The sequence below is a fragment of the Tinamus guttatus genome, unplaced genomic scaffold (assembly GCF_059628265.1).
Source record: "Tinamus guttatus ecotype Peru unplaced genomic scaffold, ASM5962826v1 Tinamus_guttatus_pri_ptg000142l, whole genome shotgun sequence".
NCBI classification, from domain to species: Eukaryota; Metazoa; Chordata; class Aves; order Tinamiformes; family Tinamidae; genus Tinamus; species Tinamus guttatus.
The window spans coordinates 390308-417080 of NW_028288676.1; the positions used below are offsets into that span (position 1 = coordinate 390308).

General features: G+C 39.2%; 1 protein-coding gene across 1 annotated transcript; it reads left to right on the forward strand.

The window, feature by feature from the left end:
* The first annotated feature begins 598 nt into the window (after positions 1–598).
* SLCO4C1 (solute carrier organic anion transporter family member 4C1) lies at positions 599–25979 on the forward strand. Its single transcript, XM_088522003.1, has 13 exons — positions 599–815; positions 5807–6070; positions 10744–10938; positions 13010–13118; positions 14002–14123; positions 14774–14889; positions 15208–15352; positions 17225–17420; positions 20955–21108; positions 22054–22241; positions 23519–23583; positions 24492–24629; positions 25747–25979. Exons 1-13 carry the CDS (start codon positions 599–601, stop codon positions 25869–25871), a joined length of 2034 nt encoding a protein of 677 aa, XP_088378129.1. The 3' UTR covers positions 25872–25979.
* The last annotated feature ends 794 nt before the right edge of the window (positions 25980–26773 follow it).

Sequence of the window (26773 nt, forward strand, 5' to 3'; positions counted from 1 at the left end):
CTTTTTTGCTTAGTTATCGATGTGTTTCCCCATCCAAGGGGCTCCTCTGCCAACTCTCTTGCCTAATGTGGGGAAGTCCGCTAGCTGTAATATCAATTTCACTTTTTTTTTTTTTTTTTTTTTTTTTTCCCCGAGGGTTATAAAGAACATTATGGAGTGTTTGATTTCGGGAAAAAAAGAGAAAAAGAAAGTCAATGCGGGCTTTTTTTTTTTTTTTTTTTCCCAGGCACTTGTCAGTGGTGAAGCCGCTGCGCCCCGCTCGCGGCTGCGGGCCGTCCCGCGGGCCGTCCCGCCGTGACCTCCCGCCCGGGCCATGGCGCTGGCAGCTCGGGCGGCCCCTCCGCGGGGCCCACGCGCGCCTCCCGCAGCCGCGGGCCGGCGCTTTGGGGAAGGAAACGTGGCCGCGCCGCTCCCGCGGGGCCGGCGGGCGGCAGGGGGCGGCCTCGGGCGCCGCCCGCCTCGAGGCGGGACGAGGAGGGAGGTGCCGGCACCTGCCCGGCCAGGGCGGCCCGCCCGGCCGCTATTTAGGGCAGCGCCGCGGCCCCCTACGCTCCCTGCGTTGCTTCTGGCCGGCTCGGGGCAGCGACTGGGCGGCGCCATGAAGGGTGGCGGTGTCGAGAACCCCGTGTTTGAGCCCCCCAGCCCCGACCTCTCCCGCCAGCGCGGGGCGAGCGCAGCCGCCGCCAGCCCGCAGCCGCCGCCGGGGGCCGAGGAGGGGCCCTGCGGCTGGGGCCGCTGCGCGCCCAAGGCCCTGCAGCTCTGCAACAACCCCGAGGGCTACCTGGCTGCCTACAGCCTCCTGGCCATCTTCCAAGGTAGCCGCCGCTCGCCGCGCGGGAGCGGAGCGGCCAGGTGGGCTGCGGGCGCCGGCAGGTGCGGGCCCTGCGGGGTGAGGTGGTGCCACCGCTGGGACAGGAGCTCGGGCCGGGAGGAGGGAGCTGTGCGGGTTTCCTCTCAGCGCTCTCCTTGTGGCCCTGCCTTGCTGCTTTCCGGTGGCCCCCAGTGTGGGATGGGCTGTGTATGCTTCATGGGATGAGACACATGAGCCAGAAAATTAGGCGTATGATAGGACCAAAGAGCTGCATGTGTGCCCTGTTACCTACCTGCTGAGGTGAGGGTGCCTTGCCTTGCTTGGGTGAGACCTAAGGCAGTCAATGCAACCTTGGTTTACTTCTAACTTCTGCTGTTCAGGTGTTCTGATTCCTGTTTTTGCCTTACCTACCTAGCCTTGGCTAGCCCTAGGGTTGGAAAACCATGGAGGTGCATGGAGGAAAGAATTGCATTGGTGTGTGTACTTAAAGCGTGTTTAGATCCTCATCCTTCAAATGGAGTGGGTTGATTAATGTTTGCAGCCCTTCAGCTGCCTCCAGAGAAGGGAGCTGCATTTCCTGAACTCTGTCAGGGCTTTAAGCTCATCCTCCTGCATAAACAAGGAGTGAGACTGCTGTGCTATATAGATGCTGTACTATAGTAGTAACCTGTGTCTAAGGCGCAGGAGGCAGATGCCTGAGTTGCTGCCCACCACCAACCTGAGATAATTGGGATGCTTTTGAGGTTTGTGGTGGAAGCTCCTAAAATCTAGGTGGATCTCATCACTGCTTCCATTGTTTAGAAAAGCCTCAAAAAGTTTAGGGTCTCTGAACTCAGAGCTTGAGTAAACACATCTATCTGTTTAGATTCTGGGCCTTGATTAGTACACTTTTCTTTGGGGTTAAAATCAAGTGTCTGTGTAGTTTTGAGGTAAAAGCTTTGTTTCCTTCTTGTATTTGAAAGACTGCACTATAACTGGTCCAGGAAGGTGACTTCTTGCAACTACCTTGCAGTAGCTCAGACTTGCCAAGAGGAAAAAGGGAGAGGTGGAAGAACTTCATACATGGCTGAATTCAATGACAGCAGAGTTAGAGAAGGCACATTTATATTATCCCGTTTAGGATTAGGAAGGAAAACAATGTCACAAGTTCCTAAGTCAAGGAAGGGTCTTGAGTTATGTCATACTTGATGTATTGAGTATGACGAGTATTTCCAGCATTTCTAAACTTGCTATAGCAATATCTGTTAAAATCTAGTTTGCACCAGTTGTCTTCTTGGTTGAGTAAAGATTTTTAGTATCAGTTTAAATTTATCTTTTAAAGGTACTATGGACAGGTTTCCAATCACAGTCTTTTGTATCGTAAGAATCTTTGCCCCCATAGGGGCAACATTTGTTCCTTATGCAGCTTCTCCAGGTCTTGGTTCTTCGCCTAAAAGTAGGTGTATGTTAGCTTTCTGTGTATCTAACCTAATTCAGATTTAGGGCCTTAAAGTAAGACTGTCTAATTGCAATTCTTGGTAAGTGAGGGGAAAGAGTGAAATTCAGTGTCATATGTGCAACTTTGCAGAAACAGTTAGGTCTTGCTGTTTCAAGGTCAAGATAACCTGGCAGCACACACAACTGATTTGCTGTTATCTACTGCTTTGCTCTAGTTTTAGGTTCAACTATTTTGTTTACCCTTCAAATCACAGAAGTCATCCCTGAAGAACATAATCTTCTCTGTGAAAGAGACTGAAGAACCATAAAGTAATTCTTAATAGGGATTAATGTCTATAGCCTTGCATATGCATGCTAGACAATTGAGTGAATACAGTAGGTAGGCATTTCCAGTGAGCTGGTACAAGTATGTGGATTTTAGCTATGTAAAATATATATATATATATGTATATGTGCTTATATAGTTAGGTGACTAAAGGGATATTCTCATTGTCTAACTGCCCTGTGAAAGGCTATTGCTGTCACTAGCAGCTGATTTCCCTGTATTTTAGCTACTTGAAAGGCTCAAAGTGGAGCTTAATTCTTCATTTCTGCTGGTTTCAAGTACAGGTGGAACCTGTATTTCTAGAGTAGAAAACACTCTGTGTAGAACAAGATGACATGACTAATAGCTGATTCTGTATGGCACTTGAGTTGCCTAAAGGTATGATTGCATCGTGTAATACAATGATTTGCTGCACTTCCTAGCTTGTAGCAGCAAACAGGGTAAAAGCTATCTCAATATTTTGAGTACAAGAAGGGCTGTTTATTCCTTGTGTCAGTAATACTTACATTAGACAAAACAACAAAACCTAGTTTTGAGATAGTTATGTTGGCAATATGTTTGAAGAAAATATTCTGCTCAAAAGCTCTGGATGATGCTAATGATTTATAGCCAAGTTAGATTGATGTGGGTTCTTTGCTTTTGTTTTTTTCAGCTGGGTGTCTGAAGAGCCCCTATTTCAGGATGGGAGTGTGGGGGCAGGAAAACTTGTATTTGGAACATGTTTTATTAAGTAAGTGAAGGGAAAAGAAGCTCATGTTCTTTAGTCCGTTATAGAAAGTGGAGCTTAATCTGTTTTTTTTGGGGGGGACTTTGTAACATATCTGTCAGGACACTAATGTATTGAATGAGAATAGCTGGAACACAGTTAAGTGTAGAAATGTCCTGTAGGATTTTTTTTAGCTGGTATAGCGTTAAGATCAACCAGGTTCCATCTGTCCTGAAGAAAATCTAGTGAGTGTTGGAGAAATTTGAAAAACTGCCACTCATCACACCTAATTTTTTTTTTTTTGCAAAGGACACCAGATTATCTAGTCAAATGAAGTGCAAGGTTTTATGGCTTTAGGGGCTATAGATTAAAGGTGCCAACAAAACTGTAGACAAAAGATAGTGTCTTACAATCCTGTAATCGACTTTTTGAGCAGCTCACCGGCTTCATATAAATGTTCTAAGACCTCAGTAAATGTTTGAAGTGTTGTGCAAATGGGAGAAACTTGTTTGTTCATTCCTTCATGCCAGTATTGTTCATTGTGGGCACCACTCTTTCATGCCTTTGGCAGCTTTCTTTTGTTTTCAATAATGGCTGTGGAAACATCTGACTGCCGTTGGTCCCGTATGAACTGAAAGGTAGTAGTCGGTCTAACAGATAGGTGAAACTCTCAGCCTAGATAAAGAGGGTATGGGAGGGATTTAGGAACACTCCAGTGGTTAGTGAAGGCACCTACGCTGCTTCCTTTTAGAAAGCTGTTTTTAAATAGCTGAGGTGTCTTCTCATGGCAAGGATTGCCCTGGTTAAAGAGGATGTAGTGAGTTAGTTCATCACAGTTTTGGAGCAATATCTCCCTTTTGTAGAGCTCTCCAAGCAGGTCTGTTGAACTTCAGCCTTACGTAATTTCACTTCTGTCTCTAGTCAGCTGTCCCATGCTGTCAGTCTCAACATGATGAAATCTTCTCTGAATTTGGGCAGTGGGAAGGATAACTGAAAGGCCTATGTCACCAGAGAGTCTGGGTCATCTTCCTCACATGGCCTTATATATAGATATGCCCCCACAAGGCTCTGCTTGACGTGTCTGTCCTACAGGATGAATGACAGTCTTAATTATATCTGTAAGTAAGAAAGCCAAATGTCTCCTGAAGGATGCGAATAATGAACACTGCAGCTTCGTAAGTAGTTGATCCAATGGAAGTGGATTACTAAACAAGAAAACAAGGGAAGGTTAAGCATTTCTTAAAATATTTCTGTTACAGTACTATGCCAGCACCAATTAAGAAAAATCATCTTGAATCACTTTTTCTTATTTGGAATAAAGGACTTTATGTCAAAATTCTACATTTTTCTTAGGTGTCTTGTTACAGGATTGTGAAGAGATGCTTTGTAATTATTGTTTTCTCAATCTTACTAAGTTTTTCACCATTGGTAAAAGATGGATGAAAAAACAGGAATTTTAATGTTATGAAACAATTCTGATCTAGCATTAGTGTCCCTATCATGAGGTTTCCAAATTCTTGTTTACAACTGACTTGACTCCCCAACTCTTCTTGGTAGCTTGTTTTGTTACAGCTAACTTGTAACAGAATCCTATTTTGGGAGTGTAAAATGGAAGAAAAACAGAGGTTAGCATCTTGGTGTCCCACACTGAAGAGACACCAGAAGAAAATGATAGATAAGATCAGGATAAGACACAAGTTATATCTGATGTTTTTTGGCAGTGACTAGTGTGTGCACTGGTGACTGTGGCCAATAGACACCTGCTCAGGCTGTCTTTTTGATCTCTATTTTTAATTCTGCCTGAAGAGAGTAGCTTTTACATGCCTTTTTTGGGTCTTGTCTGATGGAGCTGCCTTAGAGGACTTTGAAGTACAGTATGAATTCTCAGCAGTTAATGTCTAAAGTAAATTTGATAAGGAGCTAAAGTATTTTTAAATAGCTTTATATATGTATATACTTTTTGCAATTCCAAGGAAGCATATCATTTTAAAAGCTTCCTTGTTTTGCCCCTTTTTGATAGGTATTAAGTGGGAGAGGCAAGAATGACCTTTACAAAAGTAACTGTTTGAAAACCATATCTTGTTAAGTAACTTGCTTCAGTTCAGCTTGCATTGTCATGTTTAGCAGAATAATGTTCTTGACTAATTTCCTGTCAACTCAGATAGTATCTTATGACACTGTAATGCACTGTGAGGAATTTCTGTGCTTCAGACAGAATCTAGAATGTTAATATATTAAAAAAAAAAAAAAAAAAAAAAGCTTGTGCCACGGTGTTTTGCCAGCTTAATGCTTGACTGTTAAATGTTTAGTGTCTGCAGGAGAGAAGAGTTGAATAGAACCTGTGTGGTGTGGCTGGTTTGTTGGCACTGTATCAATCCACTACCTGGATTTTAAAGCTAATAAATATCTTAAAATGTTTTGCTTTAAGTATATTCATTTCAACTCTTCTGTCATACAATGATGAGTTTACTCTTGTGTCTTTATCAAATTAAGTACCTTCCTTGACTGCTGTTTTTTTCTGTTGTAGGTATTGTGGTAAACGGCCTGATCAACATCAGTATTTCTACCATTGAGAAGCGTTATGAGCTGAACAGTTCCCTCACTGGCCTCATTTCTGCGAGCTATGACATTGCTTTCTGTGTATTGTCACTGTTCATATCCTTCTTTGGAGAAAGAGGGCACAAACCACGGTGGCTTGCTTTCTCAGCATTTATGATGGGGTTGGGCTCACTTGTATTTGCCTTGCCACACTTCAGTAGTGGAAAATATCACTATGGATCTAAACTTGAAGGTAAGATTATTTCTGTTCTGCAAATAACAAGAAAATCTTTGTAATTAGTTGGTGCAACTCTGTTAGTTAGTACACTATAGTTGGTAATACTGTTATCAGCTGTTTGGTTGGTATTTATTGGTCTTAAGAACAGAAAAATCTTTCTCATACTGAAACCAGGTGATTCTCTGAAATCTGTAAGATGAAGAGATCTTTCCCTGCATGCTGAGCTCGTTTCCAGATCTGCGTCAATATCGGCTCTAAATACACATCTAGATATCTATAAAATGCAGGCTGGCGTAATCTTTCAGGGCAACTCATTGCAATTGTTATTGCAATGCTTGAGCAAATTTATGCTTTCGGTGACTAAGCATGTTACAGTAATCACCCAAACAGTTGGTACCTGTTAAGTGATCTGAGAAAAGGTTCTCTGTCTTCCAGTTGTTGATGACTTAGAAACAGATCAGTTTCATTCCAAGTACTAATCACATCATGAACTTCTATGCGGTGTCCAGACATGGGCCATTAGTTAAACAGCTGTTGCTCCCCATCAAGTAAATGAGGATTTGAGGCAGAAGTCAACTGAACTTTTAACTAAGCAACACCAGAAAAGATGCTAAGTATTTGGCGTCTGTGAACAGATGCTTACCTGTTAATCCACAGCAGAGAAGCAAAAACTTGCTTGCTCCTGGCTCCATTGCAGTCCTGTTACTCTAGAAGACTACTTCCAATATTATGCTTCCCACCAGGTATGTGGTGCATGAGATCATATTCCCTTATCCTTTTGCATATCCAAGAAAAGTGCAGGAAAGGCAGCTGTGCAGCTCAAGTAGATGACTTTTTGCCTCAGCTTTATCTGAGTTTAAACATGATAACGTCTTGGGTGACCAGGAAGTGTTGAGCAAAGTAACTACCATGGAAGGGAAGCCGAACTAAACCTATAGAAAGATCTAATCTATGTTCGTTGTTGTGGGCAGGTGCTTTGATTATGTATGCTTTTATGGACGGCCCAAATGTAGCTTAGATATAATCAGCTGTTTGTTACTATGACTTAAGTTACTGAGGGGTTTAGCTTCTGATCTGGCTCTAAAATTTATAGCCTAAACAGGAGCTCCATCTAGTGGGTTCTATAATAAACCCTTTCTGTGTTTGATTTTTATTTTTACTGAGGGTAATACAGAGGGTTAAAAATGCAATAGGAGGCATGTCATGAGCAATGAACTCTTAAACTTGCATGTCACAAATATATGCCACTTTGTACAAGATGAAATGTAGATCTTAACACAACTTTGTTTTGAGGCTAGTCGACTGTTGATGTCTACTTTTTTTTACACATATTTATACATATGACTATTTGTCATAGCCCCCTAGCCATCTGGGTTGAAATGTGTGTTGTGTCTTTGAGGAAAGGAAGAATGGGGAGGAAAGGCTCAAGTGCCTTTCTTCAGTTCTCTGTCAGGAAACTGTGTGGGTATGGGGATTCAATGTCCAGTACCCCTTTTAAGAAGGGTGATAATTGACTCCTACCCCTTTCCTAGAAGATATTGAGGACAAGTAAATTTAACTATGACGTTTGCTCACTAACAGTGACATGTGAACCTTTCTTTAAAAGTTGGAGGGTGGTGGTGGATATGTTTTAAGCCTCTAAGTAGGTGTTTGTCTGTCTTGTAACAGCAGCCTGTCTGATTTAGGTTGGTTTTGCTCCCTGAACAGACTGCTTGACTAGTCAGGTAATTTGCAGCACTGCTGCCATCTACTCCACTTGACTAATTTCTCTGCTCCATGTAGATGTCCCACTGCTACAGAACATCTACCTTTAGAAACTAGGAGTTCTTGGTATTTATTCAGCATGTTCGTTGAAGTCTTCAAATATGCTTTCCCAGTCTAAACTTAGACAGATCTTTATGCCTAAAATGATAGAGGAAACCGAGCTGTTCCTTATTTATTGTTCTTCACAACTCTTTCCTTCCCTCACATCCCACTGGCTGTAGTTTAAATGCGGTTAAAGCTACCCTTGATCTGCCTTACTTATAACTAACGTTATTGCTAAAGCATCTCACAGTTGATTACGCTTTGGCTTGGATGTTTCATTAGATCTTTGGAAACACTTTAGCCTTTATGGAATTTGGATTCAGGTGGGTATGTCACGATCAAAACATATGGAAGATTTACAATGATTATTCCATTGGCTGATGTTGCAGTGTGAGTACTTTTCTGCTCTTCAAGATATAAGTCTAGTTTTAGGAAAGGAAAACAGGTTTATGGCAGGGGATGGGGTGGTGGTGGGGAAGGTAGTAAAAAGATAACAAGCTAAAAAACTGTAGGTAAAGAAACTCTGTAGGTTTAAAAAAAAAAAAAAAAAACTCTTCCTGTAGCTTGGTTTATCTGATTTTGACTTTTTGTGATCATGTGAAAGCCAATGTCCTCTCTCCAGACTTCTTATGACTGCAGCAAACAGGCTTGTGGATCTAATCCAAGTTAAATTTAACTGGTCGCTTTCCCAATCTGTTTAACTGCTCAAAATCTTTAGCTGGCAGAAGTGGGTGGCATCATTTGATAGCAGTTTTGGCTGGCAGAGGTTGGCTTAAACTACTCTTAGTTTCGTTGTTAGTCATCCCTGTTTTGTCCCTAGAATATTTCTTGAGTTGGACTATATGGTGTGTGATTCTACTCTGCAAATGCATCTGTTGATTGAGTCTTCTGAAAGAAGCCTGTTAGGTGCTGCAAATAACAGGATTTATAATTATGTTAAAATCTTTTATGGTAGTTCTCTTTGCAGCTGGTGACCTAGTTACGTGGTTCTGAAAACAGACTAATGTGATGGCTTTTTTCCTCTCAAAATATCAGGGTAATTATTCTAGGGCATATAAACTGAAGGGCTGGAAGACCCATGAGAGAGAGACAGTAATCAATTAGTTATCTAATGACACAGGTTCTAAAAACTCAGTTCATATGAACAGAAACATATAGAATTTGTTCACCATTATAATATGTAGCTCTCAAACTAGGCTATAGACTCTTTTAACATTTGTTTGCTCTGTTACTGACTTTGACTTGGATGTTTTAATGAGAACATAGCAGTCTTTTTATTAAGCTAAAATAATAAGATAAATGCAGGTTTAGATTTGTCTAGTTGTTAGGTAGTAACGTAACAGCAGATATATTCTATACCGTCTATGTATTCTATAAAATCAGTTGGATGAATAATTGGTGTCATAAGACATGGTGTCTTTTTACAGTCAAAGAATTTAGAACTCTGCATACAAATAAATATGACGTTCATCTAATGGAGGATTTAAAATTGCTTCCTGCAGAAGAAAGGAATATTGATGAAGAAAATGAATTTAACATTAAATGGAAAGTACTCTCTAATAACTTTAATTTTAGAGCAGTGATTCATAATAAACTGCCCGCAGTGTGACCACAGAGCAGCATCAAAGTGCAGGCTATTGCTAAGTGGAAAGCGGGGGGAATGCTCTCTTGAAGGGAGGAATTTCTGTGTCTCCCTGTTGTGCACCAAGTTCTTTCCTCTATTGTGCTGTGCCATCCCTTCCACAGAAGGGAATAATTACAATACCTATGGATGTGCTTCTGGTAATTTGGGTGTATGCTGCTGTTTAAATGCCTCCTCTATGGCAAGCTTGTCCTCGTGCCCTGGGAGCCTCCAGCATGGGTGAGCTTGTCCTCTGTTTGCATTTGAGATCACCTTTTACTTGAGCAAAAGGAGCTGAGAGAACAAAGTAGTAGTTTTGTGGCAAACTGGTGAATATACTGGATCTGATCCTGAAGGTGGCTTTCATGCAGTTGGTCAATATGTACTGCTCCCACCAAACTGATGGGTTTACTCTCTTTCTTGGGGTTGTGTGTTCTTCTGGAGAAGTTTGGGAAGAACTATGCTTATTTTTCTTTTTGGTGCTATTGGGACTGCAGCAAAAGTGTAGTGATACCTAGAGGAAGGAGAAGAGAAAGCCGATTTTGTCTTCATTTCCTCCTTTCCCTTCCTTTTTCCTAGTGCCAAACACAATGGGAGTAGGCACAAGCTTAACCTGTTTGACCTTCTGACTTTTATTTATAGACAAATGCATCAGCTCTTCATTCTGGGAATGTGACAGCATGCTCTGTGAACTAGTTTCTTGTGGTTGCTTTTAATAGAGAAACACTTTTTTCTAAGCAGGATAGAAGAGAGAAGGAATTATTTTTGCCTGGAACTCCAAAAGCTGCACTTTCTCTAACAGTCCGACTTCCCTCTTGTGCTTCAGGCTGCTAATATTCTTGCTTTGTCTAAAAATGGAGAGTTAGTGTTCCTCAATCATCATATGGTACAGGAACAAGTTGAAGCATCTCTTACCTATGAGTTTTTGTTAAATAGGATTGTATAACTATTTGACATTTCTTTTACATACGTTTGATCAATAATGCTTTCAAAGGTCCAAAGGATTTTAATATGGTTGTTTCTTCCATTTTTCTGTGCTTACTAAGGAAACAAAAATGGGGTCATTTTTGTAAGAGGAAATTATCTTGTAGAAGGTCAAGGCCTTGTCTCTTAGGGCAAGTGGGAATAGTAGGGCTGAATGGGAGCCTGGCAGCATCTGTGCTGTGTGTGGAGCTTAGCTTTTGGCACGTGTGTTTGCTTGGTGGGATATGTGATGAGCTGGATAACTGAATTCCCAAGTCTTGCTATTTCTGTCTTTCAGATACATGCCAAATTCCAGGAACAACCTCCACTAACTCTACCTGCAGTGCCAGCACAAAGTCTTCCCTCTCCAACTACCTCTATGTGTTCATCCTGGCCCAGCTGTTGCTGGGAGTTGGAGGAACACCACTGTACACTTTGGGGACAGCTTTTATTGATGACAGTGTCCCAAAACACAAATCTTCCCTTTACATAGGTGAGTGTTTTTTTTTTTTTTTTTGAGCTGATTATAATGCATTGCCTGTATAGATCATGAACTACAGCATCTTAAAATGTTTTTATGGAGTGACCTTGGGATTAGTCTTCTTCATTGCTTGCTTGTGTGCATTAAGTAGTTCAGTAATACCAAACTGGCACAGAACCTGACAGCCTGCTGTACGTGTCCAGTCTTTTTAATAGCTATTTAACTGAGCACAGTGTGGACAGTTTGTGCACCTGACTTAACCTGCTGTTTCTTTGTGGCAGTAACTGAGCAGGAGAAGCTAATTGGTTAGTGCAGCCTGTGAGTACATGAAGGGATAAGCTGTTCTAGCAAAATGTGCTTTCTTCTGTCATAGGTATTGTGAAATGCCTGTGTGTCAGCTCTGCAACCACATTTTACTGTATCCTCCAGTTTTTATGTACTTCCCCTCTCATGCCACGTTGCCCCCTCAGTGTAGGGACATTTCTGTGCAGTGCATCGCATTATCTATGGAGCTCTCTAGTCATACATAAATTTGATGCTTATGGAGGAAACATTGCAAATAGATTTCCTTAACTGAAGATAGGAGGATTGCTTAGGAACATGGAGAATGGGGCTGTATTTCATTGTGGACTATTAAAAACTAAAAGTATTAATTCTTAGTTGTGGTCTTTAATCTCTTCAGTCAGTGCCCTTTGGTCTGTGTGCACTTTTACTGCTTAATTTAATGCAGTCCATGTTTTCTGTGGTAGTGAAATTTCTCAGCGCTTACGCATTTTTGGTCTGTGCTGATAGAAGTGTGTTAATTGTATTGATAACTTGCAGTAGGCAACTCGAGCATTATAGATGCTTGGCTTCCTTCTCAGATTTGAAGTCAATGTTTAATTAGGGCTTTGGTTCTGTCCCTGTTGCATAGAATTTTTGCTTAATAGATCCAGACGAGCCACTTGATACTAACAGATAAACCAGTTTCTTATACTACATCTTCAACAATGATTGCTTTTAGTTCTGTTGCTTATCCGCAGAGACTCTTAAGCTTTTTCTGAGGCTAGTGAAATGGAGAAGGGCTACCTGCCTAATTAAGGGGATCAAAAAATAACATCCAAACTTGGGAAAATGGCGTTGTCTTAAAACATAACTGACCAATTCAAAGAACTGATGCTACTGCAGCTAGTGTATCAACTCTGTTTGCATTTTTTGGTACTTAGATATTCCTTCCTGTTTTCTTTTTTTGCTGTTAAAAGAGATTGGAATAACACTGAATATTTAGGAAGCAGGTACCCTGAAAATAATTCAGGCGCCTGGATTCTTCAACCCAGAAATGTACAGAATATACCTGTCTCATGGTTTACTTAGACAATTCTAGTTACTATGAATTGCAAACCTTTATCTGCAGAGACACTGCTCTTAGCTAGCCACAAACACCTGGCTGGTAGGGCAGAACAACTGCTGGGGGACGGAATAAATCTTCCACTCAGGCAGAACTAGCAAGTGAAGCAAACAGGGCTCTTTCATAGGACTTGGCTACATCTTCCACTTTTTTTTTTTTTTTTTTTTTAATTTTGTCAAGAGCTGCTAAGAGCCCTGATGTGTATGTGATTCAGTCTTCCACAGAACTTCAAGTGGCAGATACTACTCCTGTCAACTTAAGCAAAATTGTTGCTTCTAATCTTGACTGATTTAAACTCCAACTAAAATTAAATATTTAGCTTCTTGCACATTGCTTCCATGTGCTGTTAAATGCTGTTCAGGAACTTTTAACAAGGTAGCTTACGAGTATAGGCACAAGACATGATAAAGGCAGTATAGGCAGAAGGATGCTGTCAGAGAGGTGTCTTTTAGTGTGTTGAATCTCTGAGAAAAGGCAGGCTTAATGAGCTGCAAGTTTACAAGTAAATTGCCACAAGTATGGACTTCTGTCTTCTGCACGCTGAAGGCTAAATAATGACACTGAGGGAACAGGCTGAATTGCAGAAACCATTTTGTCTTAAGTTTACTTACAAATTCTTTAAAATAAAGCTTTGAAAGTGTATGGTGAAGCTCGACACCTTCTAGGACACCTATTGACACCTATTTTTCCTTCTAGGAATTGGCTATGCCATGTCACTGCTGGGCCCTGCTGTTGGTTATGTCTTAGGAGGGCAGCTGCTTAATATTTATATTGATATCCAGATTCCAGAAAGGCAAGACATTTAGTCTTTTGCTTTATATTTTCTTTTTTTTTTTTCCTGTAATCTTTAAAGTCTTCAACCTCTCCCTTTGGGAGGGGGGATCTAGCATTTCCTTGGGAAATAGCTTTTCTAAACTTATTTAATTTGGTAACAAATTGCATTGCATGAGCTTCTTGCAAGTAAGATGCTTCCCACAGCGAGTAATCTCTCCCCTGCAAGATCTTTTTGTGTGAATAGTTCAAGCTTTTGGAGGTATAAGTTATTTTAAAGCTGATGAACAAAAGGGGCTTCTGATTAATCGCTCCTTTAGTTGCTGGAGTTTGTCTATTGATACAGTGTGGGAAATGTTTTCCTGAGGTGGTATATAAGCAGTAGGACCCAGCTTCTTTCTTGCCAGGGGAGAGTTTGCTAGAAAATCTCATCAGCTGAGTGACAGTTCACCCTTCAAAAGGTAATATTTGAATTGTAACAATGTCTTAAACCGACAACTTTGTGTATACTGTACTTGCATTTCCCATATTTTAATGACTTGATCAATGCAGTAGCATTCCCCCGAAGTATTCAAACTCATTGATTATGAAGATTCTTAGGAGCAGCTTTAAGTATTACAGTGCTACAGCTTCCTAAAATCAAGGTCAGAGTAGCCTTCAAATCAGATTGAATTTAATAAATAAAGATCAAAGCTGGTTTCACTAGAATAAGGTGTTACTATAATAGATTTGCCAAGTACACTTAATAGTATTCAAGCAAATAAATAAATAGAATACATGCAGAAAATAAGGAAAAATAAATAGCAATATCCAAAGGTTTTTAGGAGCAACTAGTGTAATAAAGCTTGCCAGTGTCTCAAACTTGCTGCTTTTGAGTTCATAACTGTTAAACCTAATTTTCCAAATTATCTTTTTAGTACAAAGCTGGATCACGATGACCCACGTTGGCTTGGGGCATGGTGGATAGCATTTCTTGCATGCTTTTTTGCAATTTGGCTTCTGATAATACCGTTTTCATGCTTTCCAAAGCACCTGCCAGGTAAATGTTTAACAGTAATGAAATACTTTGGAAGGGAGGGAGATTTGTTTATCTGTTTATTTGCTTGTGTGGATTATGCAGTGCTGGACTGAGAATGATTGATTCTTGTCTGGTTCTGTTTCTCATTTTGCTGTGTTTTTGGCTGGATTTTGGAAAATGCCTGCAGCTAAGCTTCTACAACTGTATTTAAGAATACTTTCAATGTACTTTTTGCCTTTTTGTTCAGGTAGCTACTGTCTAGGAATATCCTCAGAGGAGCATTTTAAGGAACCTATCCTGCTTCTTTGGAAGAGAAGTAGAAGACAGGGAATAGTGAAGCAAACAACTGAGAAGAATGGGAGGGTTATAAAAACATTGATCAGGCTTCAGACTTGTCAGAAATTCTTAAGATATTTCTGATAACATCTCACAGCTTCAAAAGGATGTATGGTATTCAGTAAAACTCCTCTTTCAACAAGAATAAGTTACTGATCTTTATATTGATCTGTATCAATAAAATAATCAAAATTCACAATTTGAGCTTGTTTTCTGAAGAACTCAGAAGTTGTGACTTCTGACTTGTGACAGTTTATTGTGATATTGCTCAATATTTACGGAGTTTAAGAATACCGTTCAATGAATCCATTGTCCAAAAATATTTCCTTCTGTAGGCACAGCAAAAATACAAGCTGAAAAAATCTCTGAGACCCACAATGATGGAAGTGAAGCACTTGTTAAAATCAAGAACATCGGAAAAAGCTTTAAAGACTTTCCTGTGGCTCTCATGGTAAGATAATCCGGATTTTTTTTAATTAAAAAACACATTTCTTACTATTATTATGGGGATTTTTTAGGTTTTGCATGAGTATCTAGAAAGGTAAAAGTTTTTCTTTTTAATCATGCTATGACAAAGAAGTTTACAGTGATGCAGAAAATCTTTAATGCATGCTGCTTCGTTTAGCTCATGCTTAAGATGGTTAAAGCAGGAAGAGCATACTAATGACCTTCAACATAATAAGTATATTTGAAAACAGATCCTACTTCTTGATTATCTGGCTTTACAGTGAGATAATTTCCTGAGTGCTATGCTACTTTTTCCCCATAGATACTCTTGAAGAATCCTGTGCTCATGAGTCTAATAATAGCAAGTACTTCAGAAGCTTTAATTGCCACAGGTTTTGCCACATTTCTACCCAAGTTCATAGAAAATCAGTTTGGACAGACATCAAGTTTTTCAGCAACTCTAGGAGGTAACGTGTGTGTGGGGGTTTTTTTATGTTTAATCTTACATTATACCGAACACCTTATTATAGCTGAGTGATTCATTGGCTGTCATGTACTTCCTATCCAAGACACTTCTGTGGAGGTATTTATATGAAAGCTGTAGAAATGCAGCTTTTTAAAGTTGTTTTTACCCGTCCTAAGGAAACTGACGCATCAAGGGTGCAAATCTATTCGCGGTCTGTCAGTTCAGTGGACTTAGTACAAAAATTCAGAGCAAAGAGACTTCTGTGAGAATCTGAAGCAATTGTGTCTACCCTTTTTATTTTTGAGTAGCATTTAGTTTTTCGTAATTAAAATCAACTGAAGACATACTAAGCATTAGCCTTGAAGGGCAGCTGAAGAAAAAGCACTGTCCCTCTAAGAGGCTGAGCTGGCCTTTTGCTTCAATCCCACTGTAATAGTGCAGTAGGTGAACATTTGATAACGTAACTGCCTAGCTGTGATATAGTCTGAAAGGACTGTGCATCACACTGTGTGTTCATATCAGATAATAAAAATAGGTGGAACATGCTGAGTACTGGAAAACAAAATCTGAAAAACTGATGGAGATGCCATACTAGATAAGAATGCATCATTAATCCAATGCTTTTTTATTTTAAGAACAGCAACTAGATCAAGGTAGATATGCCAACAGAGGCTTGCAGTATGACAGACCTGGTACTTCTGAAACGTATCTTGCTGAGTTAGTTGTCAGCTCCTTAGTATCTGCCTGCATGGCAGCACTAATTGAAGTGCTCCTACTCCAAAAGACATGACGTGCTGGGACCATTCTGAATCACTTACTCTAATAGCAGAGAACTAGTATTATTGCTATTCAAATGACATTGCCTCAAACAAAAAACCAAACAAACAAAGTACCCTGCAAGTTTTACATTGAAATGCATTGAAATCCACGGTATTGCAAATGATAATTTGCAATAAAGTAGAAAACTTTCTGCCCTGGCCCTCAGCTTGTCTTAAGTTCTTTTAATTGGAGTTGGAAATATTGGTAGTGTTAATCAAATGTGCACCTTGAAGGAAATGCTTGCAGTTGAAAACTGCCTAGTTGTAGTCTAATATTTAGCTAGCAGGACTAAGTATTTTCAGCAGCCTTATTAGCTATTTAAATCACCGTTGACTGCAGGTATTTAACAGTTCTGTTGCTGTACCTGAGCTGTCTCTAAAATGAATTTTTTCAGGGTAGTGCAAGTCGCACTAATCACTTCTGGGCTGTTTTCTATACTAGCCATAGAAAAATATTCAGTTACCCACCTAGTATCTTAATTTATTCTCTTTGCATCACTATGGATGGTATCAATGAAAGGGAAAAATGGTTCCTCTCTCAGCAACTTGAACTATCTTTCTGGAACTGCTTACATATATTTTGTGCTACATATTGTACAATAGGGTTTATGTTTTATAGGAAGCTTGCAGCTTAAGTGTATAATACAGACACCAGGTAAGCACATGAAAATATTGAGAAGAATTCAGGTAGCATTTTGAAGCTTCATATAACAGCCTACTGGTGTTTGGAGATTTTTGCCAAGTATAGCAGTGTACAGTTTGCAAATTTAAAAAGTACCTTGCTTGCTGTATCAAACTCTGGTTTTGGACAACTAAGTCATGCTCTTAGGTTGTACTTCTGAAGAGATTGGAGATAACAGGCATTTCACTGAAAGTGATTTCTTCTAAAGTCACTCATGCTGACAAATTCAGGTAGGATGGTTTTAAAATGACATCACATGCAGTGCATCTAAAAATACAGGTAACTGCTATGATTTTCTTAAAATTGCACTCAAAATTGCTTCACTAATTGTCTTGCATTTGTGTGTAATTGCTGATGTCTTGTTTTCCTCTAGGACTTGTATTAATTCCAGCAGCAGCACTAGGCCAAATCATAAGTGGCTTCTTGGTTTCCAAGTGCAAAATGGATTGCAAAAGCATAATCAAGTTCATGATAGGCACTTGTTCAGTGGCACTACTATTAAACACAGTGTTTTTATTTGCTAAATGTGGGAATGAACCATTCGCAGGTGTCTCTGAAACATATAATGGGTAAATATATTTTAATGCACTCTTGGGATTGGTATTAATGTTTAAAATATATAAGCTATTTCAGAAAATACAAACTCTTTAAAATCTCATATCGCTCTACCTTATGTATGAAAACAACTGTTTCATGGAATTCAGCCTTGTTCTTTGATTCTTTATATAACAGACTAATAGGAGAATGTTACCATGTGTAGCCTCTAAAATGTCCTGAGTACAGGACCTCGTAACCCTCTTGCTGTGACAACTATGGTCTGACTAGGGCTAGTTCTGTATATGTGCAAGAGTGGGGTCTTTTATGTCTTCTTAAATTACCCAGTGGTGGACAACCTGTGCAGACTGTTCCTGGGGAGGGATCTGCCATCCACGTGTTTCATGAGAGAATCATTAGATGAGCTATAACAGAAACTGCCTCCAAAGTGATTGCAGACTTGTCCCTAGAAAAGGCAAGGTATTATAATATCAGGTTCTAGTGCATCTAGCATCTGCTTACAGAAGGGGACCTTATTTTATCTGAGTAAAATGTCTAATATTTGAAAGCAAGATGCAGAAGATGAATGCAGGGAATGCAGCTCAGTGACCCAAGGTGAAGAATAAAACATGTGAAGTAAGCCTAGCTTAACAATACCATGATTCAAAAATACTTCTGACTGACCTGTATAGGAGGGGTGTCTATAAACAAAACCTATTTTTTTTTTTTTGGATCACCTAAAGAGCATGATTTGCATTCCTAATGAGAATGTAATCTATGAATCATATGTGGGTCTTTGTACTCACTGCGATAGCAGGGTTTTAGGATGCATGGTCTAGAATGCTGTGAACAAAACTCAGTCTGGAAATCAGTATAGCAAGGGAAGAACTTTCAGAAAAGTGATAGTAAGCATAAAGCAAGATTTAGAAAGTTTCTGCAAGAATAAGTTTGAGTGGAGTCCTAGGACCAGTTTTAAAACTTCACAGCAAATGTGTGCGATCAGGGTACCAGCACAGGCATGATGATGTGTAAAATGCATGATCATGTCTTAAGGAATAAACTACAAGATTATAATGTTCAATTTCTCAAACAGTTTTAAAGGGTGTCTATTTGTGATGGCTAAAGGGAGGAAGAAGGAATGCCAGCTCTGTCAGGACTGAAAACTCAAGTCATCAGTTACTCTGTCATGAACTGAGAGAGCCAGAGGCAGCTCCAATGGTTTGAGGGTCTGCCAAAGAGACAGATGCTGTTGTACAAAATAACTCCAGTGGACTGGCATACAGGGGCTCCTAGGTGCCACATGAAAAAAAAAGCATATGAGTATGAGCAATGCACTGTGCAACTGGGTGAATAACTTGTCAATATTTCATTTGGTCACAGTAATATTATTCCGAAAGTCTAATCTGCAGGTTATGCTCCAGTGAGTAGAAAGGCATTTATACCTAATTGGAATAGGAGAGATCTCTGTACTGTGTGTGTGTATATATGTGTGTGTGTGTGTGTATATATATAAATATATATATAAATATATATATATATATAATGTCTTACATGAAATAGCATGAAGTGCACCTTGAAAATTAAGAAAACTGGGATGGGGAGTAGAGATAAAAGAAATACTTTCCTAGCTTCTGCTACAAAGAAAATGCAAGGTGGGAATGCTTCTAGAAAAAAATATCCACTTAACAGCTATGGCTTCTTCTCTTGATATTTATCATGACTTTTATTTACTGACTTGATGAGAAGAATATCTAGTAATAGAGGGGGAAAACTGTGACCTGAAGGACTAATATCCATTTTGGGGGTCTCATTAGGTAAATGCGAAAACATTGAAACAGATAATGTCATGTTAACAGGACAGCAATTCAGAAGACTTGAAGGTGATAGTGGTTAGATATCAGATTTCTGGCTCTTATCAACATTAGCTGTTGTATTTTAAGAAGATATATTCAATTTAAATTTGGCCTAGCACATGTGAATACATTATGGTGTGCCATATGCCACTTGCTCCTTGTATCCAAGCCATTCACTGCATTGCCTAGTAAGCTCTGCTGTGCTCATGTGTGCCAGAAGCATCTGAGATGTCACCTTGTTTGTCTAAACTTTAGAGTGCTAAAAGAAGGATAGGTTCAGTTATGCCAGGAAGGTCAGGTAAAATTTTAGAGTTAGAATAGAAATTTAATGATGTGAGACGTGATGTTTCTGTGTTTGTGTTTTTTTGTTGTTGTTGTTGTTTTTTTTTTTTTTTGATTTTTTTTTTAAAGGCATGCATAATGAATGAAATAGCTATATACTAGTAATTGGGGAAAAATCCTTAAAGCTTGATTTATGACTCAGTCCAGTTCTTATCCATGCAACTTGCTGTATCAGTTGACTTTGTAGTCAATAGCACGTGTTGACATTTCATGCTTAAAATATGGCATTACTTTAGGATATGGAAAATATTGGATACTTTCCCCGCAGCTGTGGAAATTGATGCGAACATTGGTTTTAAGTTTATAGACACTTATTGAGCAAGAAAATCTGCATGTAACAATACCCAAGAGGTTATATAGAAAGCAGAATACAAAACTAGCCTCAATTCTGATCAGGTGCTCTGGTGATAAGAAGCTAAAGTGCAAAAAGCACAGATGAACAACTTGTTTTCCTTACTTAAAGCAAACTTTTAAGAAGTTAAAAACTCTATATAACTTGAGTTATATACCTGTAACTGTTCCAGATTTATCCAGAGCAATATGGAATTAATCAGTCCTGGGGGGAAAAAAAACCAAGGCTTTTTGCACTCCTAATCAATTATAAGAAATTGTTCTACTTCACTGTTATGTGTTGACAGGCAGCTGACCTGATGCATGACATGCATCAGAAGGAGATGCCACTTGTGAAATTGCTTTATTTTAGTTGCCCATTGCTTCAGGCAAAATTCATAAGCAAATGAGAGAATAGAGAGTGGTTGTAGTACCTAAAAGTTAAGCTCTGATCTTAGTTAGTTCTCTCATCAGATAAGACAAATCTTGAAGGCCTTTTTGGGTGGGATAAGACTTTCTTACAGCACCCTGTAGTTAGTGGGCGCAGACTTCTTGGTGCTGGAACAGTCCAGGTGCCCTGCCAGCAGGATTTTAAAGAAGTAGAAATGCAATGAATTTACAGTTGGACTTGAATCTAAAACAAAAATGACTAATCATAAAGTAGACATTACCAGATAAACACTACTTTAAATCTTGCTATTTTTGTAGGCAAAAATGAGAGTTGTAAGAATTAAAGTGTGGGAGGGAGGAGAAATACAACAGAACTAGGATGGGATGGAATGGAATATGGAATTTCCTTCCTCTTTTATTTGGAATGGAAATGGGAGATATCTGTGGGAGTAATGATAAAATAAAGATAAGGCCCAGAATAGATGTAATTCCCCCTCCTTGATTTGGAGCTACTAGGATCATAGCTTGTTTTTTAAACATAGAAGTGAATTAATCACATGAAATAAATACTTTGAGATTTGTGTACCTATAAATTCTGCATTACTTATTTGCATGCCTGCTGTTTTCAAACTACTGTTAACCTTTGTCTTTCAGGACAGGCATGTTACATAACCTGACAGCGCCGTGCAATGCTGACTGCAAATGTTTGCGCTCCATGTATTACCCGGTCTGTGGCAGAGATGAGGTTCAGTATTTTTCTCCCTGTTTTGCAGGATGTACAGCACACCTTTCCAACAACAACAAGAAGGTATCTTATCTACCTTCAGTGAAACATATATGATGGTACTGTTTGAGATTGATACAGCATGAATGCAAATAAATGGAAAATGCTCTTTCCCTAGACTGCAAACCATAGCATTTCTTAATCTGCGTAGTTGCTACTGCAGGAAAACTTAATGCCAACTTTGAAGCAGACATCTGTCGGTAGAATGAGTGTTGATATGTTTGTGTGTGTGTGTGTGTTTTTTTTTTTTTGTTTTTTTTTTTTTTTTTTTAAGCTATACAGTTTCTCGTTACAAATGTGTTTATCTCTACTAGCACAAAAAGCCCTTGACCAAGGGTATGGAAGGAGTGCAGGGAAGAAAAGATTGATGCGTGGGTGCTGAAGTGGGATTTACTGTGCCCCGCTCTGTGCCCACTGCCTCTTGTCCTGTCAGCAGCCAGGGCAAGAAGAGAAGTCTGAGAAGAGTCTGGCCCCATCCTCCTCACAGCCTTCCCTCAGATATTAATAAACATTGATAACATATAAGCAAGAAAACAGGTATTATTCAGAGTAACATGTGAGAAACTAGCTACTCCCTCCGGTGGGTATCTTAATTTCACTTATTTATTCTTTTGTAATAAACACAGATGGATTTAAATAAAGAAGGTAAAACTTTGATTGTGAAGGATTCCTTTTCAGATTTCTCATGCTTGTACCTAAAAACTTGTTGCCCAGAAAATGGCAGGCATACACCATCTTTTTAGTTTACAAACATAATTATTCCTCAAACTGGATTAGCCTAGTTCTCCTCTACCACTTAAAAATACAAAAGGGTTGTAGTGTCATGTGATCCAAATGTATTGCATTTTCTATACTGTAATAATATTCTTATTTTTTCTTGTGCCCCATGGGATACAGGAATCCTCAACATCTATTGCCTTAATTTTAGTCAGTGTCAGAGAGAGCTAACACTTGATTTCTAATTTACAGACTTTCTACAACTGTTCCTGTATTGGGAAACCAGAAAAAGAAAATAATTCAGAGGACTTTCTGTATGAAGCTATCCCTGGGAAATGTCCAGTACAATGCAAACTTTTGCCTTTATTTCTGACATTCTTCTTCTTTGCTGTTGTATTTACATTTATGGCTGTTACTCCAACAACTGTGGCTATTCTCAGGTATGTCTTTTAGACTGAAAAGTAGGTAACATGAATTTCTAAGATAACTCTTGTTGGTAAAATCTTCATTCTTTTTCCTCTCAAATAGACTCAAATCAGTGTGCAGTGATTTTTGTGTTTTAGTACTTTATGTAGTAAGCTATCAGTGCTTAACAAAGAGAACTCGCTCTCTATAGTTATTTTTGATTAGTAGATGTTCTTCATATTCATTTGCTCTACTGAAAAGAGAAAATAATAAATGTACCATGTGTTTGGATGAAGAAAACTTTCAGTTATACTCATTATGGTAGTGCATCAAGACTTGAAATTGCACAAAGAAAAATAAAAATGGTCCTATGTGTACTTAGAGGAAGAATTATCAGCACCTGATCATCTTGTCCTTGGATTCCTGTCTCAAATTCAGACTGAGTCCTGAATTTAGAAACTGAAGACTGTTGCAATCTCTGTTGCCTAACATATGATACTAAGGCTGTAAAAATGGAATTATGTGATTCCTCTTAATATAAAATATTGTGACATATATGTCCCTGTTAAGGAGTGATTTGAGTGGTTACACATCCCTCAAGCTCCATGCACCAAAGCTGGATACATTTTGGTATTAATTGGTCTTTGTTTGAAAATTTGCTTTCACTTTAAATTGAGACCTGACTTGCACCTCTAATACCTGTTATGTAGAAGAATAAAATGATTTGTAATGGTTAGTACAGACTTAGTAATACTGTGCCTTTATGTTTTAAATGTGTTGTTTTTTAAGATACTATTTTTCCAGCCTCATAGGCTGGCAGGGTGGAAACATACTGTAACCTTGTTTGTTGTAGCAGCCTCCAGTTCAGGGTTGGTGTAAATGGGCATTTAACATGTTGCCATGCTAGTCTGGGGGCAGGATAATGTGGAGTGTTGCCTTGTGCTCCAAATGCAGAGCTGGCAGTTGCAGTGAATTTTAAGTAATGACACTTGGACTTTTGGAAGCCTCCTGCACTTCAACTAAAATGGTGAAACAGTTTCTATGGGGAAGGTAATAGCACAACTTGAATATTCAAGAACTCATTTAAATGGTTAAATGTGAAGAAAATATCATATTCTGATATGTTTTTAGTAGCCTTGTATTTTATGCCATTTTAATTTCGAGGATTAATTTCTGGATTTCTAAGATCTTCAATCAACAAGTTAAAAGCATATATCAAGACAAAGCATATTTATTTAGGATTAAAGCTCCTCCAAGTTTGTCAAGCTCAAACTTGTTTACCAAGGCCTTAGACTCTGACTCTCTTTTCCAGGTGTGTGCCAGATAAGCAGCGCTCATTTGCCCTTGGAGTCCAGTCAGTGTTTCTGCGCCTGCTGGGTATGACTTCCCGTTGAAATACCTGTCTCTTACCTACTTCCCTGATGGTTTTTCCAACCTTAAAAATGATGCTTTAAGACTTGTTAAAAGGCAGGTGCCATCTGTAGTTCAGTACTCGGAGGCTCCTGTGGAGCAGAGGGCAGACCTTGGTGCCTAGTGACTGCATCTGGAGAGGGCAGCATCTGGCAGCGTTGCTGCCAGCAGGTCAGATAAACTCCATCAATGCCCAGCCTGACTTCCTTCCTGTACACAGAATCTGTACACAGACATCACACAAGGCTCCTAGGTAGAAGAGCTGCGGTGAAGATATAGCTGCTTGTTTGCTTAAGATCAGCTTAAGCCTTAAGCAGGGTGGGTAAACATGCTGTTTGTGCCTAGGGTGTTTGCAGTGGCATGGGCTATACTTACAAAGTACAGATATTTTACATCTAAAAAACTGAGAGTTCATGTAAATCCACTGAATTCTAAAAAGGAACAACCTCAATACTTGTTCCACATTCCCCCCCCCCGCCCAAAGCTTGTATGGAAAAATAATGGAAAAATGAATATAGGTTCATCCTTTTCATTTGCAGCTATTTGGTATATTTGATCTGAAGAAAGGGCCTTTTTCTTTGGTTAGAATTCTACTTCCTTGATTACTTCTGCTTCCACCCAACGGAGGTTTTATTCATATTTTTATCTTCCTATGAAAGCTTAAGAAGTTGTGAGAAGTTCTGAAGAAAGCTTTTACTTGACAAAAATATGCAATGTGAACTACATAACTTTGACTAAAATGTTTGCGGGATGTCGATCTCATGTTCCTCAGCACTTTGGAGTTTCACTGTCTCCATTCAGGTCAAATACTAATTTCTATGACTTCAAATATTCAATCATGTCCCTTTTTTTTTTTTTTTCTCTCTCTCTTTTAGGCACCATTCCTGGACCCATATTGTTTGGTGTGGCAATAGACAACAGTTGTTCTCTATGGGATATTAATGAATGTAAAACTAAAGGAGCCTGTTGGGTCTATGATAATGAAAGAATGGCCTATCTACTGATGGGTATAAGTAAGTGACTCTTCTACATGTGAATTAATGTGCAAGAAATAGATTATAATGTCCTTGACTGTTAGATGGGAACAAGGCTATTTTAGAATGGCCTTTTAAACTTTTATTAGCTTTCTTAGCAGCAGTGTTAGAGTAAAAATAAAAAAATCTTAATCGGGGATGTCTTTGTCTTTAAATATCAAAAAGCAAAACATCGGAGAAGGAGAAAGACCCCACCGAGACGTTATTAAAAATGGATAATGGAAGATTATTTTATGACACAAGATTTTGAAGTAGTTTTGCTCTTCAGTCTCCTCACGTTATTTTCTGAGCTGTACAGAATTGGCAGACATCTCAGTCTAATTTCTCTTAGCTTGTCAGCAACTTATGTTCTGAGGCCTCTTCTCACTCTTGTCATGCATCATTTTTTTTATTACCTTAATATAAAGGTTTTAAAATTTCTCTAAACACTGGTCAAAAAGCTTCTCAGTTTGTGTAACAATTTCCTTTAGATGTGCATGGGCAGTGTGTGCATGCGTATTTTGGGAGATAGTTGCAGTTGTCCTGTCTTGTGATAGCCATCACACTCAAACTGCCTAAACTGAACTACTGATATCTAATATTCAAACTTGAATAAGCAGCACAAACAACTTGAGGTTTCAGTATCTTTCAGGCATATTTCAGTGACTGAAAACAATCCCTTCTAATCTGTCTTTGCAGAAGCAGCTCTTGGTATCAGTGAAGGGCTAAAGGGCTTTTCTTAAGGTAGCTGAGGGCTGAATACTTAACAGGTTTATGCTTGGGGAGCTGCAGTGTGTGGGGCAAGAATGTTGAAAAGACAAAAAAATAGTAATAAAGCAAGAATCAAGGGAGGTGTATACTTCAGGCTGCAGTGGGGGAGAGAAATAGAGGCTGAAGGTATGGAAATAGCTGCTGCAAGCAAGAACCAGCAGGCAGTTGTAAGACTTTTTTAAACCTACTCTCTGTAGTTTATCCAAAGTTCCCTGCAGTTGATCACATCCAACTAAAGTCTTTCAGTATAACTTGCTGTGTGAAGTTTTACAGGTAACAAATACTCTTGTCTGCTGTTGAAGGTGATTTTCAATGAGAGGTCTCCCATTGTTTCTTTTACTTCCAGGTGCTATTTGTAAAATCATCACCATCATTTTTGTTATTGTGGCGGTCTGTTTGTATAAGCCTCCACCAGCAAGTTCAGCCCTGTCACAGAAGGATTCAGAAATGGTATCTACTGTGTGCACATAATCCTGAGCAAAGTGGGACTTTCAAAAAGAAGTCCATAGGAATAAGCTCTGTTACAACATTTGTACCAAAATTACTGTGCGATATTACCCAAGCATAAAAGAGCAATATTATAAATCTTGACCAATTTAAAATATTTGTGAATTCGTAGTGTTCACTAATTTCTGAACATGATTTTATGTGTTCTACTATGTCTTTCCAAAGAAGTGGTACGTTTTCCAGGTGGCTGACTGCAAATTTAAACACCTAACTTAAGTGAAATGAGATGGAATAGTCTAAACAAAAGGAAGAAATATGAGCTGAACCAGACTGACTGCAAGGCAAGTTTCTGCTGCTTGAAAGTAATACGTGAGACTGTAGTAGCAGAAAATGTGTAACTGGATCCATCCAAGGGAACTGGCAGTGAGGATTTTAATGTGCACATCGTTTGGACTAGTACCATAGATGCAAATTTTGACTGTAGATACTCGGGAATGTGCAAATATGGATGTGTGTTAAAAATATTTTTAAATGCTGTCTCAATGGTACAAACTGTTCACTTTTTAGCATTTGTAGAAAAATGTAAATAGTTATGACCGGCCGGCCAGACTTGCAACAGCAAAATGTTTGTTAATTTAAGTGCCTTATTTTCTATCTGGGATGTATAGAGCAGGTTGCTCTCAAGCTTTTCTCTTCAGGCATTGTTAACATTTTTCTATGAGATTTGAAAATAAAAGCTATTTTCTTACAGCTTCTGTGCAGGCCTGGTTATTTCTAGGTGGTGGCTGAGCCTCCAGTCTTCACCACTCGGTCAAAATGCTGGAAAAGCAAGGAATAGGTGTGTAAGCACCAGCAATGGGCCAGCTTGTCTTCCTTGGACCTTCTGAGCAGAAGCCACTACATGTCCTCGCTGCTTGCGGCTTCGT